Below are 13582 nucleotides of genomic sequence, written 5' to 3' on the forward strand. Positions count from 1 at the left end.
GAGAGAGAGAGAGAGAGAGAGAGAGAGAGAGAGAGAGAGAGAGAGAGCGCTAGCTAGCGAGCTAGCTCATGGGTCAAGAGGGCATCCTGAGAAAATTCTTTGCACAATGAGTAGAAAACCAAGAAAAATCCCTGTACAAAGAAATCTCTACCCCACAATAAACATGAGCTCTGGAGAAAGTTGAACAACAAAGTCCCCAGGGTCCCTAGCTGTGAAACAGGGAGAGCAGCTCAGAGAGAGGGAAAGAGTATCTCTTCTTACAAACTAGAGGGGGATAATTAAAGAGAGACATGGGGCCCAAACTAGTGCTTTAGAACTCAGGCTGAGCAGATGCACATGGATCTTCCAGTGACCTACAACCTAGAGAAGCCCTAAGGGAGAAATTTTTAAGAGTGGCAGGTTTACTGGGCATGGTGGTACATACTTTTACTCAGGAGGCAGAGATAGGAGAAATTCTGAGTTCAAGGCCAGCCTGGTCTTCAGAGTCAGTTCCAGGAGAGCCAGGGCTACACAGAGAAACGAGAAACCCTGTCTCAAAAATAAAACAAACATAAATGGCAAGTTTTAGAGGACAATGCTGCTGAATGCTAGGTAGGCAAAAAAAGGGGACAATTCTGCTTTTACCCTCTGTCCTGTGACTGCCAGACATCAGAGGAATGCATCAAGTGTTTTTACAACTGAATGACGCAGCCTCCTCTCATTTCACAACTGAGCATCTCCAGGCTCACAGCAGCCAGTGCTCTTAACAGCTGAGCGCCACTGCCAAATGCCTGCCTTGGAATATGGGGTCTTCTCAACGGCTGCACAGAAGGGATGTTTCCTGTAGGTCAGCACCACTATCCCCTGCCTAGTTTCCCAAGCCACACCCTTCCAGAAAAAGGGCCTCCTGCTGCAGCTGGCCAGCTACCAACTGGAGCTTACAAGGAACCAGATGTCACCTTCCTGTGAAAACCCAGAAAAATGCAGAGATCAGAAGTGGAGATTTTCCAAAAGCCAAGAGTGTGCCCTTTTGTACTGACTGAACGTAAAAGATGGCATGTGCATGTTAGGACTACGTATCTTAAGAAGCTCCCATGCAGCCTGATGACAGGCTTGAGCTAAGGCTCAGAACTCACCATTGGTGCTGTCAGCTCTCCAGTAGGCAGATGTTAGCTGAAATAAAAGGGAAAAGAAGAAAAAAGTTGTTATCTTCATTTCTCCAGACACTCCCCAGAGAACCTAGAAATGTCAGGAACACTGGGAGTGCACAGAACTGCTTGTTCTATAAGGGTCACCAATGCCCCTGCTGCCTACACCCCACATCTTACTGCTTTGACACACAGGCATCTACAAAATGTGGGGCAATAACAATAACTGATAAAAAAAAGACAGAGGCTTGAAATCTGTGATCTTTCTCCCTCAGACTCCCAAGTAGCTAGAGTTACATATATGCCTGCACAGGGGTAGAAGAAGAATCACAAATTCAAAGCCTCTGTCTCCAAATAAAAAGTAAAAGGGGGCTGGAAACATGGCTCAATGGTTAAAAAAAAAAAAGGCACTTGCTCTTGCAGAGGGCCCAGGTACACTTCCTACGAACACATGATCATTCAAAACCTTCTGTAACTCCAGTTCCAGGGGATATGACACCTTCTGGGCTACATGAGCACTAAGCACATATGCAGTACGTATACATACACTCATACATGCAGGCAAAACACTCATACACATAAAATAAAAAAATATATATAAACAAAGCTGGGATTTAGCTCAGTGATACAGCACTTGCCTAGTATCGATGGGACTCTATGCTCAACCAGTCCCCAGCACTAAAAGAGGAAACAGGCATGCTCTGAGGGCCAACATACAATAACCATTGAAGTAAAACACTCGTCTGGAACCAATATGAAAACAAAACTCACAAAGTTGTTTCCTCCAAAGTGCTTTTTCTTTCTTTCCTCTCTCCTCCATCCAGCTCCAGATGTACTTTCTCCAGGCAGCTGCATCTAATCCTCAAGAGCTACCTGCCCTCCTGATTCTCAGATGCTGGCCTATCTCACTGTGCAACTTGACACTAATGAAGCACAGGCCTACGTGACCTACCATGCATCTTCTATTCATCCCCCTTTCTGAGGCCCCTCCTTGCCATACTTAAGAGCACACCTCAACATTTAAGCATCCCCATCCCAGGAACACACAGGGAATGTATAGCTACTTTGAATATTCTGTAGACTACTACTTTTCTAAAGACCATTTGTGGGCTACTCAGGCCACTGGTCAATAAACAGCAAAGTGGGAGACAGACCAGCAAGCTCACTTGTCTACAGAAAATCATTTGCCATGATAGATTATGTCAAAATGAAACAGAATGTTTAGGGCATTTAATCCAATAAAACACTGAGTACTGCCTTGCATAGATATCCATGCCAAAGGCACAGGCTCTGCCCAAAAAGTGCCAATAAACTGTTATCAACCAACATTCGAAGACAATTATGGAATGAAACATGAGAAACAGCTACCAGGACCTGAACCCAGGGCTAATTCCAGCCATGCCATTCCTACTTGTATGACTTTGAATGAATTGTGTCACCTCTTTGTATGCAAAGTCCCTATCACAGAGTGACTATCACAGAGTCCCTATCACATATACATACCAACACACACATGTACACACAAATACACACATGTTGGCTTTTATAATTAATAATATAATCATCATATTAAAATACAGAGCCATAGCCAACTGAATAGATTGGCAAGCTTAACTCAGGAAAGCCACTAGTTTTGAAGAATAGTTTAAATTTTGACAGAACAAGGAGAAAGGCCCTGATGAAAACAAGGTCACTAGAAATAGGAAGCAGAGGACAGACACTAAAAAACAGCTTGAGGAAAAGTGAATAGTCTCAAAGGCAGCTAAAGAAGTGACCTCAAGTTCAAGAGGTCAAGGGTAAGACAACATTAAAGTCTTGTTTTGTCGAGCAGCATAAGAAGGAAACAGAGTCTCACTGTATAGTTGAAGATGGTCTGGAACTCACTATGTGACTCAGACTGGCCTCAGATTTTCAACCCTCCTGCCTCACCTCCTGAGTGCTGGGACTGCAAGCACAGGCCATTATGTTCCGCAACTTGGAAAGCCAGCTGAGGCAAACTTCCCATTCAATAAGTGAATAGTTTATTCTCTTTGCCAATTTCCCATCTTCCACTTTCAGGTCCTCTTTAATGGCAGGTAGCCACAGGCTCAGGTGAGGTCTCAGTGAATGAGCAGGTACAAGTTCTGCATAGGATGCTTCTGGACAAGAAATCAGCCCCGAGGCACTTTCTCCACCCAACTGCCTTTAACCCTGAGGAGCAGCCTGTACTTCAGTCTCAGACACTAATTCTGTCTCACCACACAACTCAATACTAATGTAGGAGCAGCCAGGCACTTCTAGAACACAAAAAGTAGGGGCTCATTCAAAAGAAGTAGCATGCTACCAGAGGCAACAAAAGAGAGGGCCCAGAAGGATTTTCTAGAAATACAGTGACCTGAATGAGGCATCTGGCTCCGACAGAAAAGATGAGACTCCCTCCCAAATGCACTGACCTCCCCTAGTGATTCTGAGCACAGCCATTGCCCCAAACTGACTTCTATCTTCCCAGCTTCCGCCCTACTAGCCTAATTGGTTTTCACCCTGAGCTTTTCAAATTTGTCTAAAATATTTATTAATCACTGTCTTGTTCCCATGACAGTGTTAGGGACACAAACGATGATAATATGGAATTTGGGAGAACATGCACCCAGCACAGCATTTGGGATACTGCAAGAGAAAAGCAAGAAGGAACTGGGTGTCCACCCATACCAGAAATTGGGAAGTAGAGGCAGGATGAGGAGAGTTCAAGGTCAGCCTCAGTTACATAAAAACTCTGTTTTTAAAAAATGAGCTGGAGAGATGGCTCAGCAGTTAAGAGAGACTGTTCTTCCAGAGATCCTGAGTTCAATTCCCAGCAGCCATGTGGTGGCTCACAACCATCTTTAATGGGATCTGATGTCCTCTTCTGGTGTGACAGAAGACAACTACAATGTACTCATACACATAAATCTTTTTAAAAAAAAAACAAACAAAAAAACCCCAAACAAACAAACAAACAAACAAAAACCCTCTGGTGGCTGGAGAGATGACTCAGCAGTCAAGAGCATTGACTGCTCTTCCAGAGGTCCTGAGTTCAATTCCCAGCATCCACATGGTGACTCACAACCATCTGCAACAGGATCCGATACCCTGAGGACTATGACAGTATACTTACTCACATACATAAAAAAAGACAAAATTTAAAACAAATAAACAAAAAATTCTGCATGGTGGCACATGTCTTCTTTTTTTTCTTCCTGGAAAAGCAATGTTTTTTTCAAATTCTCAGAGATTATAATTACATTTCTCCCTTCCACTTCCTCCCTCCAAACCTTCCCATATGCCCTTCCCCACTCTTCTTCAAATTTAAGGCCTCTTTTTTCATTGACTGTAGATAGATAGATAGATAGATAGATAGATAGATAGATAGAAAGATAGATAGATAGAAAGATAGTTAGAAAGAAAGAAAGAAAGAAAGAAAGAAAGAGATAAAGAAAGAAAGAAAGAAAGAAAGAAAGGAAGGAAGGAAGAAAGAAAGAAAGAAACAAAGACAGATAGATAGATATTACTATATCTAACTTACTCCAACCATCCATATCATGTTACTTGTATGTATGTTTCAAGGCTGGTCATTTGGCACTGGAAAACCAATTGATGTGTTCTTTCCTGGGGAAGATTACTTCTCCCACTCCCAGCTTTCCTGAGTTGCCTAAGTAGCTCTCTGTGCAGAGTTGGAGCCTACCCTCATTTACTTTAGTATGTCCATTGGTGTCATCCTTGATCAAATCACATTTAGATACCCATGTTGGTGAGGTTTTACAGGCATAGCTTCTAACACTAATTATTAGGAGGAGACACAATCTTGTAGCAAACTCCCTGATCCTCTGGCTCTTAAAATCTTTCCATCCCCTCTTCTCCATGTTCCCAGAGCCATAGGTGCAGGAGTGTTTTGTAGTATGTAGCCATTGGGATTGGGTGTCAAATACCTTTAATCCTAGCACTCAGAAGACAGAGGCAAATGGATCTGAGTTTGAGGCCAGTCTGGTCTACAGAGTGAGTTCTAGGACAGCCATGGCTACACAGAAAAACCCTGTCTAGACAAACCAAAAATCAATAAAATAAATAAAGACTTAGGGACTGTTGTCATGTTATCATGAACTGTTGGCATGTGGTCGTTACCCCAGCACTTGAGAAAGAGACAAGCAGGGAGACAGGGGGATCATGAGTTCAAAGCCAGCCTGGGCTACACTGCAAGATCTTGTCTCCAGAAATAAAAAGAGTTTGAGAGTTAACAGGGAAGAATAGGCAAACAAGTTTTAGCTGCAAGCAGGAAGAAGGCTCAGCATGTCCACCCCCAACTTGAGCATTTGCATCATATACAGGGAAAGGGTGACAAGCAGGAGGCTAGAGCCAGGATTGCTGGAGGCAGTGGGTGAGAGAGCAACAGGGAAGGCACTGGACAAAGACTCAGGGTTCTCGCCATGATCTAGGGACTGAGTGTATCTACTTGGCTCTTTGAGCGTCTGCTTTCTCAGATGGAGATGGGAGTAATTAGCCTGGATGACCTCTTTCATAAAATTAAGAGACCTTCAGATTTTTAGGAATTTCAAAGCTGCCAGAGACCTAGAAATCTTGCTTGATTCCAAAACTTGTGAAATGAACAAAGAGCCCTGCAAAGGTAAAACAACTCCCACAAAGTACACAGGGCAAGTCACTCTGGGAGGAACCTGTAAGCACAAGTCCTCAAAGCCAGAGGCACTTCCCGAACGCACTTCATAAACTCTTATAAACTGTAGAAATAACGGGCTGTGCCCAGGCACACCTCCTGAGGGGCGGATGGATCACTGAATCTTGGGAGCCTCAGAATTCCTTCTACACCTGAACCAAAGTGGAACCCAGGGGTTCCAAGGAGCTTCCCCCAGAGACGTGGTATAAACATCAGGAACAAGAAAAAGTCTCTCTTAACGCTCCCGGCATGGATTTCATATTCAGTACGATGGGGGCTACTAGAGTGCCCCATTCTGACAGATTGAAGTTCGAGCTCTCACGGGAAGCTTGCACAAAGCACTTTATGGCTTGAAGCATCAGTTTCTCTATCTGGAAAATGGGCCCCTGAGAGCAGGATTGAGGCCAATGTGGGCCGCCAGAGAGGTGGGACGAGGTGCCTGCGCCTGGAGGATGCTCGGCAGTCAAGGGCTCCTGGGAGCCCGGAGCAAAGGAGGAGGCGGGTCCGTGCTTACCGGGTGCCTGAGGAGGGGGAGGGACTGTGCACGTCCTGTCGCGCCGCGTCGTGCAACGCCGGCAGCCGTCTCCTCTAGCCGACACTCGGGGAACCCACGTCGCCTTGGCGCGCGCAACCCTTACATAAGCGTCCCCGGCGCTGATGCCGGTGCACTTCCACCCACAGCGACCTGCAGCAGGAAGAGTAAGGTGTAGAACGCCGCGGACACTCACCTCCACCCAGCCGCCTCAATCCGTGGCCGCCGCCTCTGACGGCCCCTGCCTCCGCTGACAGGGAACAGCTGCGGTCTCCGCGCAACCAAACTTGCTGCAGCACTGGCTCCGCCCGTAAGACTTTCTATTGGTTGAGACAGCCCAACCCCTCCAAAGATTGGATGAATGGCCCTATCATTCACCGCTCCCCCTTTCAGGACTCCTCCCTGCACCCACCTACCCCTCGTGTTTAAGCCTTGGCGCCTCACGTAGGCTCCGCCCCTCGCGTCCCCAGAGGACCTTCTGATTGGTACAGAGGCGGGAAGAGCCCACCCCCTACGCGCCACCGCCTACTCCCTTTTCTTGTAAGCCTCACGTGGGCCTTCTAGCGCGGCCAGGGCCCGCAATAGGCGGAAGTGGTCCGTCTGAGAGCTCATCCTGATTGGCTGTCGGCGGGGGTGGGGACGTGCAATTCATTCAATCGGGTAGCACGTGTCTCTTAAAACCGCAACCATAACAGATGCACGGGGGTTGGAGCAATGCTGCCAGACGCACTTACTCTTAGCAGATACAGAAGAGGTCGCAGGAGAAGCGTTAGCTAAGAGCAAGAGGAAGCAGAGAACGCCGGTACCACCTGAAGTTGTGTGTCTGCGTCCTTTAGAACCTGCGTGAATGGGGGTGATGGTCATGAGCCCGCCTCTGTGTGACCTTGGAGCATCAGCTTCACGTCTCTGAGCTCAGTTTCCCGATCAGCAAAGCCGGGCCGCTCAGAACCTTAAAGGTTTTCTTTCTAGAAGGTTCGATTTAGCTAACGAAAGTCACCAAAGCAACTCCAAAGTCCTGCCTTCCAGTGATAGGAGACTAGGCAGTAAACAAACACAGTCCATCAGCATTGATCAGGCCAAGAGAAAAATAGACCATTTCCTGACAGGACAATCAGAAATTATGAGAACATCACGTTAAACAATAATTGCTTACTAACTCCGACTCTACTGTGTAGAGCTTGCTACTGGGCTGCTGGGCAAAGTGGCACAGGTATGTAATACCAGTACTTTACTTAGAAGACTGAGGCAAGAGAATTTCAAGTTCAAGGTGGGCCTCTGCAGTATGGCTTCTCTTTTTTTTAAAAAAAAAAAAGAAAAAAAAGGCTATTCCAACCTTCTGGTCCTCTCTCTTTATCTGTCAGAACCCCTACCTTGCATGGATCCAATACAACTATATATTAGGAGAATATGGATTTAAATTCCAATTTTTCAGATTCATATGTTACTTTTAAACATTAAGTACGTGTTTGGTGTTATGCTAGGAAGAGCAAGACCTAGCGTCAGCCATTGCATCAAAGACTTCATATGCCTAACAACAACGACAAAATCAGGCATACCCTAAACTCTAATCTCAGCACTTGGCTGTTCTAAGGCAGGAGGATCAGGAAGTGTGGGTTTGGGTGTTTTGTTTGGTAGGATTTTGCTTGTTTGAGACAACAAAGTCTTCCTATGTAGTTTTGCATGGCCTGGAATTCACTGTGTAGTTCAGGCTGGCCTGGAACTTCTAGATTCAAGTGCCTTTGTCTCCTGAGTGCTGGATTAAAGGCATATACCACCACACTCAACTGAGAAGCAAGAGCTTTAGGTCTGTCTGAGCTACATAAGAACTTGTCTCAAAAACAAAAACCATATCATTATTTATTTATAAGCATATCTGTGTATAAGGTCAGGGGTGTGTCAGTTAACCTGGAGCTGGAGTTAAGTCAAGAAAAGAGTTCAAATTCTGTGACCTTGGGCAAAGGCCTCTCTACCTCTCTAACTGGATTTCCACATGAAAAGAGATTACACTTAGTAGTGACTGAGTCTTTCCATTGCTGATCCTAATTACTCTTCTAGTACAGGAATACCTGTGATTTCCTGTCTATAGATAACTTTCCTCCACTACGTAGGTGTAAGACATGGATCCCAGTGTCCTTCAGAAAGGTTTAGCTGGTCATGCAGAAGGGTTTGTGTGAGATGGTGTGACTTGATCCTTCTTGGTTCCTGTAAGCATTGAGTTCCGAGCAGAGGACCTGTGTTTGCCTGAAGGTTCACATGACTTCTACACCCACCCCAAATGACTCAGACATGAACAAAGAAACTGATAGAGACAGAACCAGAAAGCCAGAGGCCAGTTGTGGACAAAGGCGCTGCAGGCTCTGAGCATCCGCTCTAGCATCATTTTATGTAGCTCAACTTAGATTAGGAAGCAAGACAATTGTCTACCCAGGCTTTCTCCTGTCCCATGATGAGTCCCCCTGACAGAGATGGGGATGGCTCCCATTCCAGGCACCAGAGGCCAAGCGACCAAGCTGCCTGACCTAAAGCTGGGGTGAGAAGCTTAGCATGGTTGGAAACTACTTCTCAGCCTAGGCTCAGTACCACTCATGTTAGAATCTCGGGTACGAAGCTCTGCCTTATAAGAGTAACCGGAAGTCAGAAACACTGGTAGTGTCCCAAGCCACCCAAGCCCATCCCTGGGGTCTGAGGGCCCTGAATTTCCATGTTGGTTTTGAAAGCTCTCCAGATGGGAGGCCTCAGAAGTATTTCCCAGGTTTCTGTGGTTATAACCTTCCTGGTGCTCTAAAAACAAAACCAACCTGATTTCTGGGCTCACACCCACTCTTAAAGATTATGTGTCAGGAAATCTTGGGTGGAGCTCAGAAATTGTTTATTGATTTTTTTTTAACTGATAATGAGATCTTGGGAAACTTGGCTAGAATCCTAGGAAATTTCAATAGGTAAGACCAGACAAAAGGGCATACCCTGGCCTTAGGCAGGCTTGGCCGGGAGTTTGGCTGTGATGCATACGATATATAGGATATATAGGATATATAGAATATATAGGATATATAGGATATATAGGATTTATAGGATATATAGGATATATAGGATATATAGGATATGTAGGATATGTAGGATATGTAGGATATATAGGATATATAGGATATGGACCCAGGACAGATAGAGAGGGAAGTGTATCCAGCATCTCAGAGGCTTCTATAAGGCCTTCTTTGTGTCTTCCACTTTCTGGAGAGTGTTGTGGGTTTTGTCTTGCTCACATTTCAGTACAGCCACTGTTTAAGAGTTGAGTTTGGCTGGGTGATGATGGTACCGTTGGTTTATTTTTAAATACGGTGTCAAAGCCAGGTGTGGTAGCACACGCCTTTAATCCCAGCACTCAGGAGGCAGAGGCAGGCAGAGCTCTGAGTTCAGTGCCAGTCTGGTCTATAGAATGAGTTTCAGGACAGTCAGGGCTACACAGACTTGACTTGGAAAACGAGAGAGAGAGAGAGAGAGAGAGAGAGAGAGAGAGAGAGAGAGAGAGTGTTAGTGAGAGAGTTAGTTTAGTTTAACAAACATTTGTTCATAATAAATAGAAACCAGCCCATGAGAATTAGTTTGAAGGTTTAAAGGACTGGAGTAAATGAAACTGGCCAGAGGCCAAGAGTCCTGCACCACAGGGGACTCCCGGCCTCTGCATTTAAGAAAGGAAGAATTGACTACAACCAACAACCTGTAACAGGCCAACTCAGGTCCGGGGTATGGGCAAACAAGCTGCTATGATGAGCCATTGAAGGATAGCTCCTTTTTCTTTTTTAAGATGTTATTTATTATTACTTTCTTTTTTAATTTGTTATTTATTTATTATATGTAAGTACACTGTCGCTGTCTTCAGACACCCCCCAAGAGGGCATCAGATATCATTGCAGATGGTTGTGAGCCACCATGTGGTTGCTGGGATTTGAACTCATGACCTCTGGAAGAGCAGTCAGTGCTCTTAACCACTGAGCCATCTCACCAGCCCTTATTATTATTTTCTGTGTATGGCTGTTTTGCCTGGTATTCCCAGAAGCCAGAAGAGGACATCAGATTCTCTGGAACTGGAATTGCAGGTTGTGAGTTGCCATGTGTTTGCTGAGAACTGAATCCAGATCTTCTGAAAGAACAGCAGGCAAGGGTCCCAGATCTTTCCTTTTTTAATATTTCCATTTTCCAGATCCTCAAGGAATCCAGGCCACACTACTGGTCTCTGTGGATTGTTTCCGTATTTCAGTACTGCTAAACCATGCTGAGCCGTCATAACAATGAGGGAAGGGTGACCCTCTGAAAGTCACTGGGTCCATAGCAGTGTCCCACCAGTCCATGACCAAGCAGACAAGTGTTAGTTTTAAGAACACAGCACTAAGATCCTTGAGCCCACACATCTCCAGAGAAACCAGGAATGTTAATCACACAAGATTGTCTTTCTGTTGAGAAAGATGTTTAAAAGAGAGAGAGAAGAGAAGACCCTGTTCTTCTATCCGGGAAGTTGAGAACTGGAAGTGATTAATAGCCTGGTGATCTCTGTTATCTGTTGATCCAGGCCATATCAAGCCTCTACAACCAGGACTGGAGGTAGGTAGCAATCTAAATGACCCTTATAGCCAGAGGCTTCCCTCAGGTTCTCACAACCAGGAAGAGAGGTGGCTCGTAGCCCAAATGACCTCTACACTATCTGTACGAGTGAGAGCAGGCCAGAACCTCAGGCCCTTAAGGTAGTACAGGTATCCTATCTCTAGAACCCATCTTCTTCGAAAAAAAATGACATGTACCCTGTGTTGATTTTCAATGAAATTATGCTTCCTCCTGTACCAGGGATTGTACTACATCAGGAAACTTTCCTAAATTATGCTGGTCTTAAGTAAGTTGAGAATGAGCCACCTGCTATTAGACTCTTGAGAAGTCCAGGTTGATGAAGTCAGTCTGACCCAGGTTTTCATTCTCATTTCTTTCTTGTTCCCTTCTCTGCCTGACACAGGTCCAAGTTCCCACCTGTTCTACAAGTTTGGATCATTGGTACAATGTGCAAACTGTGCAGCTGTGCAAAGCTACCCTATGACCTTGTCTGGATATAGTTTTTGGGTTGGAGGCAACTTAAATATCAACACCTCCCCCTATTGTGGTTTTCAAGTTCCCTTAATCCTGTTGCTCTTCCCCCTCTCCCACTCAATCTTTTAAGCTGCTGCCTGCTCTGGCTATTTGGTATGAACAGTCCCATCTCCACAAGTTCTTTCAACCCTTCACCAGCACTGGAGAGCCTTGGGATACATCTTCCCCATACTGTTTGGTTGTAGAGGTCTCTGTCAACACAGGGATCTTCTCCTTTCCTCTGAATACAGGCAAAGGGATGGATGGTTACCTCCAAAGTGCCTCCCACTCTCATTAGGGTGAACATAACATCCCCTTAGCCACAGTGCACATGAAGTTTCTGCCCTGTCAAATTGCCATTTCAATGCCCACAAGCCCAAGTACACAAAGCCTGTGGTAAACACCTCACCACAGCCAAGTCATTTCACACAGGTTGAGACCAGAAAAGGGATGAATATCCAACCCACTCAAAGCCACAGCTCCTCTGAATGATCTAGTAACCTTATCAAGTATGAAGGGATGCTGTTCCCATTTGACAGGTGTGGATACTGAGGCTCCTAGAACTGAAGTGATCTCTGATCCCACAGCCTGGGACTCCCTGGCTGTGCTTTTTTGTATTCTGCTGGTCACCTTGGATCACCTAGGCAAGAAAGAATAGACTTCAGATGTCAAACAAAGGGCTTTGTTTTGGCATTTGCTTCTTAAGGACAGCTTAAGTCTTGAAGCTAGAAGGACTTTGAACAATGTGTTTCCAAGATCTCCCATAAGATAATGAATGCCTGGGACCTGGTTGTGCTAATAGCTTCTCAGGCCTCTGCACAGACCTGTTTCTGCAGTGGGCTTACAATTGGGTGCACGCACACCTGGACAAGGAAAAAGCTCAGGAGACAGGACAAACCCACATCACCCCTGCATATCTGAACAAGTTGTGTTCTTGGCTCTGTAAATTAAGCTCACCTCCCATACAGGAAACCTTAAGCAGTGAGCGCTCTTCTGCTCCGGGGAGCTTTTACGGGTAGTTTTTCAGTAACTGTGTGGTTGTTTGCTATTCACTTTGAATCATGGGAAGGCTTGGTGGGTAGAGCATTTGTCACCAAGTGATAAGGTTGAATTAATTGAACCTAAGAACCTTCCTAGCTTCTCTGTGGGTGTCTAAAAACCAAGAGTATAGACCAGTTGTCTGAACAAGAAAACTAGAAGCTTAGCTGGAGGGGGTGGCTTGCATCTGTAATCTTATACCTTAGGAGTCTGAGCCAGGCATGGTCACAGTTATGTGACCTAGTTATGTGAAATCTCTTCCTGGGAGGCAGCTTCCTCCTCTGGCTAGTTCCTGGCCTTCAGCCTTTCCTTCCATCCAGCATGAAAAACCTGGAAAAATGTTTGGGGACTCTTTTCTTCTATCTTTCATTCTTTCCTTTCTTTTTTCTTTTGTTTTGTTTATGTTTTTGTCTTCTTGAGATGGGGTGAAGGGGAGGGGAGGGGGGATTGTCCTCTGTGAGTAGCCCTGGCTGTCCTGGAACACGCTGGCCTCAAACTCAAGAGGTCTGCCTGCCTCTGCCTCCCAAATGTGCCGCCACCCTTCCACCCCCAGCTGGGGGTCTGTTATTTCAATACACTGATCTGCTGATCGCACAATTTCTCTCTAGAATTGTTTCCTTTCCTTCAAGGATGGTCACAGGAGAAACTGTACAAGTCTGAAGCCAACTAAGGCTCCGCAGTTAGTTTCAAACCAGCCTGGGTAACAAAAAAAGAACAAGGCCCTGGACTCAGGCTGTGCCATGTGTCTGGAATGCTACCCCTCCGTCATGGACTCTAATACAGCCGCAGTGGCCCCCAAGCTCCTGACGTTCATCACCTCTGTCCTAGTTTGCTTTCCATTGCTGTGGTAAACATCATGACCAAAGCAACTTGGGGAGAATGGTTTATTTGACTTAAGCATCCTGATTACAGCCCCTCAAGAAGGGAAGTCAGGACAGGAACTCAAGCAGAGACCATGAAAGAAAGCTGTTAATCAGCCTGCCTTTGTATACAGTCCTCACTGGTGTCCTGAGGTGACACCACACACAGTAGGCTGTGTCCTGGGGTGACACCACACACAGTAGGCTGTGTCCTGGGGTGACACCACACACA

General features: G+C 45.6%; 1 protein-coding gene across 2 annotated transcripts in view; it reads right to left on the reverse strand.

The window, feature by feature from the left end:
- Pc (pyruvate carboxylase) overlaps positions 1-6649 on the reverse strand; it is a 107819-nt gene extending 101170 nt beyond the window's left edge. Inside the window, exons 1-2 of one of the 2 annotated variants that reach the window (XM_028771224.1) lie at positions 6540-6649; positions 1116-1152 (exon numbers count right to left, since the gene is read on the reverse strand). In XM_028771224.1, the coding sequence (XP_028627057.1) occupies positions 1116-1118 (3 nt within the window). In that variant the 5' untranslated portion in view covers positions 1119-1152; positions 6540-6649. The other variant, XM_028771223.1, reaches the window with a different exon arrangement.
- Positions 6650-13582: the final 6933 nt, after the last annotated feature.

This window comes from Grammomys surdaster, unplaced genomic scaffold (assembly GCF_004785775.1).
Source record: "Grammomys surdaster isolate TR1022 unplaced genomic scaffold, NIH_TR_1.0 205, whole genome shotgun sequence".
NCBI classification, from domain to species: Eukaryota; Metazoa; Chordata; class Mammalia; order Rodentia; family Muridae; genus Grammomys; species Grammomys surdaster.